This window comes from Xiphias gladius, chromosome 20 (assembly GCF_016859285.1).
Source record: "Xiphias gladius isolate SHS-SW01 ecotype Sanya breed wild chromosome 20, ASM1685928v1, whole genome shotgun sequence".
Classification (NCBI taxonomy): domain Eukaryota; kingdom Metazoa; phylum Chordata; class Actinopteri; order Istiophoriformes; family Xiphiidae; genus Xiphias; species Xiphias gladius.
In genome coordinates this window covers 23,035,857-23,050,423 of record NC_053419.1, presented here as the reverse complement: position 1 = coordinate 23,050,423, position 14,567 = coordinate 23,035,857, and the positions used below count along the sequence as shown (strand labels likewise).

The following is a 14,567-nucleotide window of genomic DNA, read 5'->3' as shown; positions in this document are numbered from 1 at the left end:
GAAAGTCATTTATAAAGATGAGAGATAAATAGAAAAGTAAAATTAATTACGTTTTAATATATTTAATCAACTGATTGGTGCTTTGAGTATAAAGGAAAATTAGAAATCCAAATATTTTGATTACACTCCATTCTCTACAGAATATTATTTATTGAGGTATTCAGTTATATTTTTGTCTGAGTTTTTACTGCATTTAGTCCATTTTGAAGCGCCATACATGATGAACTGTTTTGTGTCTAAAATCCCAGAAAATGGTGAAAAATATTGATCATAAATCCCCAGAACTCAAAGTGATTAAAAGTGCTTGTTTTGTTCCACCAAAAGCACAAAACTCAAAGATTCTGAGTTTGAGATAAAGAAAAGCAAAAAAATCTCAACATTTAGGAGGCTAACAATTTAATTTTTAGCATTTTTGCTTGGAAAGTGGCTCAACACATTAGCAAATTATTGCTATTAAATTATTCTGACAGTCAGCTAAGTCAACTCCTCCTTTCAGCTCTAATTTAGTTTTCTTTCCCATTTATTTTGCTGAATTTTACATAGCATCCAGGAATTTTCTTCTTCCCTTTTCCAGGAAAACAAACAGACAAAAGAACACAGACTCAGTGCATAAGCAGAACTGTATTCTGGGGGCAGAAAGCAACAAAAGATCACTTAAATTATGAAAGAATACGGACATTTACAGCAGAAATATTTACAGTTGTTTTTTGCTAAAACAAGAGAAATTCTGATAGCAGTTCCATTAAGTCAAGAGGTCCAATGTTTACAGCGGTATAAAGAAGATAAAATTGAGATATTTAGACACTTGTGATATTTTAGTGACAAAGTAAAAAAAATGTTTAATCTATGAAATGGAGGGACAAAGTCCCAATACGACCCACTATAGGACATGTATATTTCCAGATTTAGAATTTGTCAAACACTTGCATATAAAAAAAAGAAAAAGAAAAAAGAAAAAAAAGACAGTGTGCAATTAAAACAATCCAAACAATCGTCACAGCAGTTGAAGAAACCGGCTTGATGGGATTTGTCCAGATGAGCAGTGGTTTTCGTTTCAGGCTGGGAAGTTGTGAAATTTATTCAGACAACTGACAAACGTGAAGACTGACAAGAAAGGTAGACGGACCCGCGGAGGAGGAGGTAAACCTGGACAGAGATCATGCAGCATATTTCCTCCCTGTCCTTCTTCCTGCTCCTCCAAACTGGCAACATCTCCCACTGGGCACAAGCAAACATTCAAATCAGACACCAGTAATTTGTGAAATGTAGTGGTTAGCCTCTGTTACAATTATAGTCACAGTATCTCACACACTCTCTCACACACACACACATATATAGTTCTCAGACCAGACCAGTTTGAAGAGTTCAAAGATACAGTTTGACATTTTGGGACATATGCTTATTCACTTTCTGGCTCATATTGGTCTGTTAATATAAAGCTACAGCCAGGAGACTGTTAGCTTAGCTTAGCATAAAGACGGGAAGCTCACTACCACATTGTATCCTGTTTGCTGATTATGTGCCGGACTGTTTTCTACTTTGGTGAAAATAATCCTGCGCATAACGTCCCGTAAAACAGCTAATTGTCCTTTTTACACTAGAGCAAGAAATACCCGGTTAACTGTGAGCTTCAGAGGTGCATGTAAGCGGCTTTGTAGTCTTTGTGGTAAGCTAAGCTAACTGGCTACTGGACGTAGCTTTACGTTTATCCTGCAGAGATGAGTGATGTTGATTTTCTCATTAACATTTTACCCATTTGACTCTGTTTATGGGTTTTAATAAGCTCAGACACACAAAACTGCAGATAAAAGTTTGCCCGCAGACAAACCGCTACACAAATTGAAAAGACACAGCAGGCCGATAATCCCCCTGGCGCCGCCGTAGTCTTGACTGGGTTTCACTCCTCCCGTTAAAACGTGCGTCGCCGTCAGCGCAGGTTCGGTATCTGTGTCCAGTGGTGTTCCGGGGTAGCGACGCCTCAGGGGTTTAGCTGTATCCGTCGTTCCACTCCATGACTTTGTCGTATTCTTGGATCTTGTGTTTGATGTGGGACAGTTTGCTCTTCAGGTACTCGCAGCGTTCCTTCTTCTCCTGGAACGTCGCATCCTGGGATGGTGGAGCAGATAGGAACACAGAAAAAAAACAAAACAAACAGACAAAAAAATAAAATAAAAAATAAAATTCAGGTTTTATTTTCAGACAAACTAGGCTAACCAGTGACTGTAATGATAATTTCCTCTGTCGTTTCAGCTGTTAGAGAGCAGTTATTCATATGAATACTACTATACATTACGGTTAACACTGGTGACACTCAGTGACCCAACTAACATGTAATCTGCATGTATCCAAAGCCTGATCTGTGCCATAGAGCTCCATTGTTGTCTAATAACTATTAAAAACCGCTGCTGAAAATTGTCCCCAAATAAAAGCACCGTTTCCTCCTGTTTGACTAATGTTTGTTACTAACTAACTAACTATCTAACTGTTCAACTGCTTTAGGAAATGACTGAGCCTTTTTTGACAGGAGGTACTTGAAATGCCTCATGTCCCAACATGATCTCCATGACAGAAGAACACGTATGGTCTCAGTACTGGTAATTTAAAAAAAACAAAAACAAAAAAACAAACGTCTTCAGTAGGAACCAATGGGCTCGCTGCTGAGTGCCACAGAAAGGGGAGGCAAGTATCGGGAGACAGACTAACGCATTACTGATCTTTTCCTGGGATTCGTCGACCAAAAATAAATAAATCAACAGATAGAAATCGATGTCTGTTCTTTAATCCATTGCAGTACCCGGGTTCTGTGGCGAAGATATCTTTTCTGGTCGACACAATTCATGTGCTGCTGTCAATGTCTGAAGAGACAATAGTGAACCTGGAAAAGCAGCAGATCAGGCAAGCCTCTACAATATAACCCAGCACGAGCAGCAGGAAAAACAAAACAAAACGCCGCTACAGACAGTACGCGGAAGACAATGACATGACTATCGGCTCACATTTTTCTTCCTCTGGTAATCCTGAAGGATTCTGTTAATGCGATCGACCTCCTGCAAAAAGAGAGAGAAAGAGACCGCGTTAAACCTGGGCCACACAACCCTTAAACAAGCAGGAGAATGAGCTGCAATGAGGCTGTAAAAAACCTGCCCTCCGGATGGAGCAGAGAAGGAATTTGAGGGTGGAGGGAAAAATACAGCGGGAACAGGAAGCGCAAACAGAGGAAGTAACAGGATGGGGAAATGAGGCACATTTGAAAAACAAAAAGAATGGGTGCAATATTCCAGACACGCAATCAGTCTCTTTCCAAAACGCTTCCTCAGTGCCCACAGAAAACCCAACACTGGTGGAGTCCGTCCAGCGTGGCTTACCGCCGAGCCGCAGTGACGCACAGAATCAGACCGACGGGGCCATAACTTTCGTATATCGACACTCTGGGCTGCAAAGCACAGTCCAGAGTGCTGCGACAGTGTGGTACTGCACCGCGAGTACCTGTGCAGTCGGCGAAGGCGCGGCTGCCAGGAGCGTACCTGAAAACTGGGTGGGATTAAAGGCTCCAAAAACTCGCGTCTTACTACTTTAAGGAATGGGGAGTTACATGAAGACAATGTTTTCTCCCAAAGTATGGTTACTTCACACCAGAGATTCTGTTTTCATAAACTTTAAATATAAACTCTCTGGAGTTTTAAGAAGAGTTCACTATCGTAGGCCGCGCTTTATGCCGTGCCAGTGTGCGGCGAGGCAGGTAAACGCTCTGGCCCAATTTAATTTCAGTGCTGGCAAGGACTGCACGCGACATTTTACGTTTGGATTGAACCCCGACAGGCTGTGTGCCTTGCGGAGACTCGGGCGTGGAGAGGGGGCGAAGAGACGAGGCGTGACGGAAGACACGCAGAGAAAATGAAGATGGAGTACAGACAGAAACCAACACCGGGGTTCTAACGGCAGCTATCACGATGAGTCTGTGCGACTGCGGCTTGTCTACTCAGAAAATACCTTTCAGGAGTATTATTGTCAGATAAGAGATGTGTGTAACCAATCACCATCTGGCTGGTGGGGTTCTGGGGCAGACTGCGCATCATGGCGTCCATCTCGTCGAACTTCTTGAGGGCGGCCTGCACCTCCGAGTGGAGCTCTTTGTACTCTGCATACTGGTCGTTAAACACAGCTCGGTACTGGTCCCGCTCCTCATCCGACCGGATCGATGGGTACTTACTGCGGGGCGGAGGTACGGAATCACGCTTCATTAACATCATAGGTGTAAACTGTGTCACAGTACATGCACACGCGTGTTTGGCCGAGCCGGACTTACAGTGGCTGCTCTGTATAGTTTACCAAAGAGGCAAAAGCCACATACGGTCGTGATGTATCATAATGTCAAAAGGACTGGAGCAGCCTTTTCTGATTGTACACAGCTTCAGTGAGGAGCTAAGGTGGCGCTGTATCGGGGAGAGCGTCCACGTAGTGTCAGAATACAAGTACATCAAAGTTCTGATTGATTTCAACTTTTCCTTTAAGGCTGTGGTGAAAGAAACAAAAAGGTGTGTAACTGGTTTGAAATCAATTTTGCAAATTTTAGCATCATTCGAGATTACATGTCAACAAAGGAACCTAAGATCTACACGCATTTAATGGTCAACTCCCATATTACCTAATGTTTAACAGGCCTGGTCGCAACACTACCCTCAAACCAAACACTTGAAATCCTTGACAAGAAATAGATACATCAAGTAGTGTTGCTGATTTGAGGAAAACTTGATGAAGTAGGTAAATGCCTGTCATATGTAGAAGATCATACATGGTTTAGCTCCTCTTCTGCTAAGATATCAGAGCAACTGGATACCGGTTTACAAGACGTGTAGCAGGAGGAGACTGTAATATACCCCACTGACAAAAAAAAAAAAAAAGTGCATTTGGTCAGTCCCCATTAGAGCCGCAACTGTGAGTCAATTAATCAATTAGTTTTGAGTCATTTTTTTAAAAGACAAAATGCCAAAATGATCTGGTTCCAGCTTCTCAAATGTGCATTTTGTCTGGCTTCCTAGGTCGTCTTTCAGTTTCGGACTGTGGGTCGGACAAAACGAGACATCTGAAGACGTCACCGTGAGCCTTGGGGATCTGTGACTGCCCCATCTCACCATTTTCTGACACTACTCGCAACCCTATTGTATTCCTTGTTTTTCTTAGCATCACTTACGCGATATAGTCAGGCACAATCACGGGTTTCGGAATGTGTCCTGATGGTATAGTTCCCTGCAAAACCTTTGCTGGAACTGCTTTTGGAGCAGCCTGGATGGGAACGACCGAGGAGCCTTGGACCTGTTCTGGAGCTCTGGGAGCGGGAGCCGGAGCTGGAGCAGGAGCAACCTGCAGACACACAGCAACAGAAGAAGAAAAAAAAAGAAAAAAAACCCACAACTATGTCAAGATGACTGTGGAGTGTGAGCTACCGAACACAATGAAAAGAGCTGCAGCCCTCATGCTTTCATCATCCCAGGTGTGGAGATGTTAGTCAACGTTGGTTTTGGTTTTTTTTGTTTCTTTGCATTGAGCAGAGCTGCAGGACGCTTACCAATGAATGCATATCTCGCATCTCAGAGGGCTGCATCTGTGCATGAAAAAACATACAGGAACATTATCTGACTTACACATAACTAACAGTTCTAAATTGCTACGACAATAATAGCTTAGATCATTTGGGAAACATTGACTCTTTTGCCTGGGTTGAATTGAGTAAGATGAGGTGATCGATACCATATGCAAAATATGTTTGTTTGTTTTTTGCTGAGTTAGGTAAGAAAAATCTGTATCCTTAATGTGGAACGGCACAAAGACTGGAAACAGGAGCTAGCAGCTAGCAGCTAGCAGCTAGCGGGGCTCTGTCCAAAGGTTGAAAGACAAGTCATAAATAAATAGATCAGCCTGGGCAGATTATTTTTTTAACCTCACATAGTGCGGTGTGTCATAACAAAGACTAGCACAGTTGAAACTAGACTTTGTGTGCACCTCATTTCCCTCCAGTAAGGCCTGCCGGCACGCAGGCTGCGGTTCACAGACTCCACCTACTCACTCTACACACCGCCACCGAAAGCCTGTCTGCAAATTATGTGGTTTCTGTTTCATTGCAGTCTCTCTCTGCGTCTGCGTGTGTAGACGTCTGTAGCTGTTTTTATTTAGTTGGCAAAATGGCAGATATTGTTGAAATAACCCTCAAAGCTTTGGAAGGATTCCTGAATGAATCCGAAGAATCCCAAGACCCAACCCTGTAAAGAAAAACAAGACACAAATAAAAGCTGGCCGAGATCCTACCTCCTGGCCGTACCTCTCCCGGTATCTGCGTGCAGCTTCGTGTCTCCACAGCTTGAGACAGACGATGGCTCCAATCAGATAAACAACCATAGTGACAAACAGAAAGATGATGGCAGCAGTCTGGCCTGCCTCTGTTCTGCAGAACGCCCCATTGATGCCATTGTTGAAGACCGGGTAGGAGCAGAGCCCTCCACGAGTGGTGTCATGGACATAGACAATGCCTGGTAAACAAAAGGCAAACTTGTCATAATGGAGGCAGTTTTAGTGTGGAGGAAAACATAAATAAATAAATACTAATTTTCCACTAGTGGCATCTAACTATGAAGATAATTTTGGTCTGATTTGTCCAGATTTTGAGATATTTGTATTTGTATTAATGCCACAGAGCAAATTTCTGCTACTACAGGTAAAAGTCCTGCACTGAATGCTGAGTGCTCCAAAGCGTTACCATCAAAAATGCACTTGCAGTATCAAAAGCATGAGTTCTCATTATGCAAAATGGCTAGATGAACCATTTGTCACTTATATAGTTACTGGATTTAAAAGGACAGGTTCATAAGTTTTGTGTCTATAACAGTGGCCGGGCGCCCATATGAACACTGCCACAGGTCTTGTTTGCTGTAATCACCCTTCCTGTTCATACTGACCCCGAGGAGATCCAGTCCCAAATCAGTCTCAGTGCAAGTAACGGGGGAAAAAAAAAAATCCACAGTCCTCGTTCTGCAGTCCACTTCAAAGTTTATCAGAGGTAATATGAAGCTTCAGCAGTCTATTAGGCAAATAAAGTGGGTCCTTGCAAGGTTTCTCTCTTTTTTGTAGCAAGTTCCCTCTTTGAGAAAACAATCAGTCGATCCAACAAAAAACATTAAGCAGAAACTATTTTTGATCATCTGAAAAGTGTGTCTGTAATTTGGGTGTAGCTCTGTTACCCACCTGCCGACATGTAGAGCACTGACAGAGCCAGGTTGATGGTAAACTCAGTCAGAGGCCACCAGGAGGAGTCCAGCAGGATGGTGCGGTAGTACATGGTCATCCCCAGCACCAGCAAAATCACAGTCACCAACCAGGCCAGCCCTACCACCACCAGCACAAACGGGGTCTTGGGGCCTGTGTAGTAGGTCCCGCCAGTGCCGGTACCATAGAAACCTCCTCCATAAGCTCCTCCGGGAGACGAGTATCCAAACATGTTGAACCACTTGTTGTCTTTGTGGATGTACGCACAGACGCAGGCAAACACAGCTGCTCCCAGCAGGAGCTCCACGCAGCCCAGAATCCTCAGCAGTCCTGCCCAGGACTTCATGTAGGCGTAGCGCTGATGGTACTCCTCCACTCGCTCGCTGTAGGTCAGACCTGTGCGGTGGGTGCGCCCAGACGAGGACTCGTGGGCATCCTGTAGTTCCAGAAGCTCCTTTCTCGAGTTGTAGCTGCCACCCGAGCCCCCATAGGGATCCCGGTACGATCCGGGAACCGAGGGGGAGTGCGGAGGGGAGCAGCGCACGCCCTCAGTGGTGCTGTTGTTGTTATATGAGGACGAATGCATGGACCATGGCTTGTTACTGCTACGGTTGCTTCCTCTGAAGAAGTTCTTCCAGGAGTCAGGGATGAAGCGGTGGACCGGCTTGATGTCGATGGCGGGGTCGTGCTCTGGCTCGGCGTTGTCCTCGCTGCCGCTGGGATCGAACTCGGGGCCCACAGGAGGCTGGTCCGGCAGAGGCGGAGGCGGGAGGGGGTCGGCGCTCTGAGCGAGGCGAGGCGCTCTCTGCTCTCTCAGCGGCTGCGGATCGTAGGAGTCTTGTCGGGATAAGGTGCTTCGTGGGACCTGGTCATAGTGCGGCGCCTGGCGGACACGCTCAGTGCGTCCGTAAAAGCCTCCTCCATAGGACATGAGGATAGTGATGGTCCCTGAGTCCACGCACGCACGCACAAACACACACACCAGCAGATGGACACACATGCATTCATTCGGTATTGTTGAGTTTTTCCAGTTACGTACAATAAGAGGATTACAGTGCTGCTGCAGCTAACCATTTTCATTAAAGCTGAATCAGTAAGTTGGTCGACAGAAAAAATATTTGTGAATTGTCCAGATAGTTAATCATTTAAGTCATTTTTCAAGAAGAAATGCAAAACATCTGCTGGTTTCAGCTTCTGAAATGTAATAATTTGCTGCTTTTCTCTGTTTCTGAATACCTCTGGGTTCTGGACTGCTCGCTATCAATTTTCTGCGAATCAACTAATCGATTAATTGCCTAATTGCAGCTGTAGAAAAAAAACAAACAACAAATTCTCGTGAGGACTTCAAATTACTTGTTTTGTTCGAACAACAGTCCAAAACCCAAATATGTTCAACATCCTGTCCCACAGGACAAAGAAGAGCAGCAGTTAATCTAGCTGTCGATTCATTCATTTTTCACCAACTGATTATTCATTTGATCATTATTATCAACTGAGCAGGCAAAGAGGAAATATAAAAAAAGGAAGAAGCCAAAGCATTAAAAAAAAAAACCACGTCCCAGACTGATGAGAAATTCATTTGAGACATTCAGACCAACATTCATGCAACATCATTTTACTCCAAAACCGAGGAACACCTACTAAAGAAAACTAAGCCCCAGCACCCGAGGTCACCAGCCAGAACCCCCGTCGGCCAGAACTCTCACGAGTATAGATCTTATCCCACCATTCGCCATGCAAGCGGAGTCAAGAATGCATTTTTGTGCTGCAACACAAATATGGGGCAGGCCCGATTCCCCTGCTGATGTGGTTACCGCTCACGCATTGCATCCAGGAAAGCTCGACTTACCCGTCGTTGCTGCACGCAGCACAGAAATACATTCTTCACATCCAATCAACCCTTAGAAGCCGGAATTTCTTTAAGTGGATTTGATCTCGAGAGGTTAACAAAAAAAATAAAAATAATAATAATAATATGAACTGTGCTTGAATACCTCTTTCACACGCAGTCACTCAACACGACTTACATTGGCTCGCAGGGTCAGAATGCAAACCTGGTATGAACACAGAGTGTAGCGAGGAATCACCTGTAAAGAAAAACAAAAAAAACAAAAGACAAAGTTATGAAGGTCCGGATGCTGTTAAAACTGCTGCACACAGTGACGTTTAACTGCTCGTTTATTCGTCAGAGCAACGGCCCAAAACCCGTCACTTCCAAGGTCGAGATATTGAACCTTGACGCTCCACCGTTAAGCCAACACGGACAAGAAGTGTCCTTCAAGTGCACAAAAACAAAACAAAACTACTATTCCATGACGGCTGAGCATGTTGAGCCTGCTGGTGGAGATCAGGCGATATGATGGAGAGCTCCAGAACAGCCAACGGGGTGATAAGAAGATCAAAAACGTTCGATAATGATACATTTACTATTAATTAATGCGTTGATTAATTGATTAATCGACTAGTCGTTGCAGCTCTAGCTACAACTAACTACACCTTAAATGCTTAGTTGATTAATCGATTAGTTGACCGACAAAGACAATTAACTGACAACTGTTTTGATGATCGATTAAGTGACTTTTTAAGAAAAAAGGCAAAACCTTTGCTGGGTCTAGGGTCTCAAACGCGAGACATGTCAGTGTTCCTGGTCTTCAATTACTGTAAATTTAATATTTCGGGGTTCCGGACTGTCGGTTGAACAGAATAAGACATCTGAGGACGTCACCTCGGACTCCAGGATGTTGTGATGGGCGCTTTTCTCACCATTTTCCGAAGTTTTATTGACCCAATGATTAATCGATTAATCATGACAATAACCAGCAGATTAATAGAGGAACAAGCCCAACAATAAAACGAGTCCGGGGCTGATGAGGAATTCAAATTAGACAGTTCTCAAACCACAACAGGAGAAGTCAGGATAGTTTGTTGTTTGATGTTCGGATCAGTTAAAAGCACCGATGCCACCCAGTAAAAAAATCCCCCGTCGCAAGTGAACGCCCTGCATTGAAAATATTACTTCAGTGTGTGAGTGTAATCAGGAGAATGTACTTAGAGTATTAAAAGTAAAAAGTACTCAATGCAGAAAGATGACCCCTGTGAGTGAAATACTTCTACACACGATATCATCCCATTATTACTATTGATGTATTAATGCTGCAGCTGCTGCAGCCGGTTGAGTTGGAGATAATATTGAACCATCTGATTCACGACTGCGACTGATGACTCTTCTCGCTGCGGATTCATCTGCTCGTCGTCTGCCGATTCCAGGGGGGGCGGAACCCCGAGCACCCCCACCAGATGTTTTATGTTTTTTTTTTTTCTGTCAAGTCTTCTACAAGCTCTTCACGTGCCTTGTGTGGGGGAAAAAAAAAAAAATCGTAGAAACGTTTCCCCGTGAAACGTAGAGGAAGTGTAAAGTGGCTCGGGCCCCGCGGGTTCAACCCACATTTGTCCACACAGAGTTCACGTTTAAAAAAAAAAAACCAAAACCCAACTCCCCGCGCAGTTCTCCCAACGGTCGGAACTAGACTATGGATCACTGCTGTGTTGGAGACCGTCCATTCATCCGTTTGTTTACTCAGCACCGGCCCAGCAGGGGTGGTGCTACCTGACAGAACATACATGTCGCAGAATTAAGGCAGAGAATTCTGCAAAAGTGCTTTTTGTTTTTGTTGTGTCTATTTTTGCAGGGAGTAATTCCTAGTGCCCCCAAAAATGAAACTAAAGCAATTCCAGCAATGCAACACAAAACTAAATATATTCACTATGCACACACACACACACTTGTATATGGCAGGGCTCAGATCTAGAAATGCACCGGTGCCCGTCAGCCCTGCCTTCCGCACTCGGGCACAAATTCCCATCCACGCCGGACCTTTCTGACCCTCTCCTCAATTCCCCCTGGGACGGAACCTTTTTGCAGCCTGATCCGTCCTGACATCCAGCCTTCATTGTGTCAGGAAAAAAAAAAAAAGAGGGGACATCCGAACCCAGGACAAGAGTTCCTCTGCGGGGTCGAGGGATGGAGAGTGACTCCATCCTGGGATGGGCTGTGAACCGGTCACAAATCCTCAGGTGGTGAAACGAGGACTCTAGGACTTCGTGCATTTTTATTTATTTTTTTAATTTTTTTTTTAAGTGTCCCTTTAGATGCAGCTGTAGCAGCCTGGGACGAGTCTCGGTCTGAGTTCCAGTGGTTCTGTGTGAAACCCGTAAACCAGGAGCGAATGAGGGGCGAGTCCCCGGCCGAGGCCGCATTAAGCGCCGCCGTGCAGGCTGCGGGAAGACGTTTCTGAACAGTGAACTCGGCAGCGGGAAAAAAACAAACAAACAAACACGTAGGCACAGTAGGCGAGTAGAAATACTCCGTTACTTTCCGGCTCCGGGCCCGATAACGTTACAGCCAACCCGTGGGACCTTGGGGCTCCCGCCGGCGCTCGGTCACGGAGAAAGCCCGGTCACGGAGAAAGCCAGCTCGGCTCCGGACTCCGTTTTAGGGCCGTGCGGTTCGGAGCAGGTGTAACTTACCTGCGGCTTCCTGGCGCGTCGGTTTTTGTGTTTTTGTGGTTTTTTTCCTCCGCTAGTTTAGTAACGATAGCGGCGGCGGCTGAAGGGGCGAACTTCCCCTCGAAGAGCTTCACGGCAACGCGTCGTTTGCCGCCGACTTTCCGACTTTACGAAACAAAACCAAAACAAAAGTTCACATTCCGACCAGGAAACGATTCCTGGTCGGAAGCGCCGCTCGAACAAGCCCAACTCTGGACGTAAATACGAGCCCGCGGGTCTCTTACCTTGGCGGCTTCCCTTCCTCTTCCCCGTTTCTTCTTCTTCTTCCTCCTCCTACTCCTCCTCCTCTTCTTCTTCTCTCTCCCATTCCAGTTACAGGTTTCCCCCTCGGACCCGGCCACGTGACCTGCCCATCCCCGTGACGTCACTCGGACAGCGGCGCGGGTCACCTGTTTCGAGGAGGCCTCGAGCAGCGCACCTGAGGCGGCGTCACGCGCACACCGTGACTCGTTCATCGATAACAGATGGACGGATGGTGGACGGAGGGACAGATGGATAGACAGGTCGACAGACAGACAGATAGATAGACAGACAGACGGATACATAGACAGGTGGATAGATACATAGACAGATATACAGATAGACGGACAGACAGACAGACAGACAGACAGACAGATAGACAGGTGGATAGACAGACAGATAGATAGACAGACAGAGAGACAGGTCGACGAACAGACAGACAGGTAGACAGAGAGACAGATAGATAGACAGAGACAGACAGATATATACATAGACAGATAGATAGATAGACGGACAGACAAATAGACAGACAGATAAAAAGATAGACAGGTAGACAGAGAGATACATAGACAGATGGACAGATAGACAGACAGACAGGTCGACAGACAGACAGACAGACAGACAGACAGGTCGACAGATACATAGACAGACAGACGGATACATAGACAGACAGATAGACAGAGAGACAGACAGATAGATACATAGACAGATAAATAGACAGACAGATAAAAAGATAGATACAGAGACAGATAGAGAGACAGAAAGACAGAGACAGGCAGATCTTATTTGTTATTGTTATTATTTATCATATATTGAATAAATATAGTTACATATTGGTGGCGTTACTGATGTAGCTGGTCGAGATGGATCTGGTCGTAACCGCTTTATATCCCGGTGATTGAATTCGCGGTGTGTAACGATGCATCATATTCTCTGTGTTCTCTGCAGTCATCACAACACAGTGAGTACAGCTCCCTTCGGGGTCGAAGCGAGACGTGCCCCACAGCGGCGGGTGGAACAAGAAAGCCGAACTGAACCGAAGCAGAGTCCCTCAGCGTACACGCTTTAAAACCAGATCCAGAGCGACTGAAAAGAACTGGGCTTCTGAAAGGAAAAGGTTTTGAAAATGCCAGGAGACATTACGAACCAAAACAGCTACAAAAGCGGGTTGACTTTCCACCTCAAAGCCATAAAGTGTTGGGGTTTTTTATTATAGGCAAATATGTTGTTTGGAGAAATCCGTTTTTTTTCGGAGACAAAACACTGCTGCCTTTCCTCTGAAGAGCAGCGATGGACCAGGTGGAGTCGAGTGGACGATTTGATAAAACTGTTTTGTTACAAACTCCTTGTTCTGTTTTGTTTTGTACATCTACAAACAGCTGAGTGACAATTTGTGGAAACAGCTCACCAAGTTTCTGCAGCTCAGTCAAACCAGGCCCAGTCGTTGCTTGATAGCCTTTTATACAACGTGGTAGTTTGGTGTTGACATCTGTGCGCAGCTGTGATCTACTTCAACTGGATGTTAAATATCCCCTTTGTGGGGTAAAAGTGTTGCGTGCTCTACAGAAAACAATGCACTCTTTCTTATCCTTCCACGAAAGCACAAATTCATATTACCAGCTGTTGAGTGTAGAGCCATTAAATCTTTTTCTTTAAAAAAAACAAAGCAACATTAAATCTGATTTTTGAAAACATTTTTATTAATTGTGCTTCAGGAAACTGTTAAATCTAAGGTGTTGGAAGGAAGAAATCTGGAAAGCATCATATTCTTATGGAAGAAATCCAAATTTTTTTAAAATCCCAATTTATACAGGAGTCCAATTATACCGTAATGAATGACACCTTTTAAATTCATCCTGCATCTCGACGTCAGACCCGACCTTAGGGTTAAACTTATAATAATAATAATTAGCACAGTATGGATGATGTGTAGTGAGTTATAAAAAAGGCCGGTGGGTGAGCACTGGGTGGCGCTCTGCACTTAGAGTATGACAGATGCACAGATTGCACTGTAATGAGTCTACATTCGTACAAGGCAAAATGAGGCAAAACCGTGTCCGAGCCGGAGCAGGCACTCCAGGACCCAGCAGGACACCCGTACTCCACATCAGAGTTTCTGGAGGTTTATCCCACGTACAAGTTCTCTGTCCCCCCTTTTTCCACTTGATCTTCGCGGGCCAGCCGCCTGCCTCGCACCGTGTGTCAACGATGGGAGCTGCAACTGTCAGACTCCGCAGCTCTCTGCCACAGGAAACTCAAACCCCCGCAGGTCCAGTAACTCGCCAGCTTCAACCACCTCTTCCTTAACCAGTCAACCACCGCTCGGGGTCCACGGAGGTAGGACAGACTTAGAGCATGCGAGCAAAGAGACAGGAATTGAAAGGTGGAGAGCTGGTCCAAGCGGAGTGGAGGGCGGAGGGCCAAGCTGTGGTTGGAGCGGAAGATTTGGTCAGAAGATGATGAGGAGCTGAACGGAAAGGAAAAAAAACAAAAAACAACAGCTG

General features: G+C 45.1%; 1 protein-coding gene across 4 annotated transcripts; it reads right to left on the bottom strand.

The window, feature by feature from the left end:
- Window positions 1-602: 602 nt before the first annotated feature.
- marveld2a (MARVEL domain containing 2a) lies at window positions 603-12,106 on the bottom strand. 4 transcript variants are annotated; one of them, XM_040158013.1, is made up of 9 exons: window positions 12,048-12,106; window positions 9,252-9,344; window positions 7,237-8,205; window positions 6,304-6,524; window positions 5,567-5,602; window positions 5,192-5,361; window positions 4,038-4,209; window positions 2,997-3,047; window positions 603-2,106 (listed from the first exon to the last, which is right to left on the bottom strand). In XM_040158013.1, exons 3-9 carry the CDS (start codon window positions 8,186-8,188, stop codon window positions 1,987-1,989), a joined length of 1,722 nt encoding a protein of 573 aa, XP_040013947.1. In that variant the 5' UTR covers window positions 8,189-8,205; window positions 9,252-9,344; window positions 12,048-12,106; the 3' UTR covers window positions 603-1,986. The 4 variants fall into 4 exon arrangements, with proteins under 4 accessions (XP_040013947.1, XP_040013948.1, XP_040013949.1 ...); XM_040158014.1 differs by having other exon boundaries at window positions 9,285-9,344; XM_040158015.1 differs by lacking the exon at window positions 12,048-12,106 and adding an exon at window positions 11,785-12,040.
- Window positions 12,107-14,567: the final 2,461 nt, after the last annotated feature.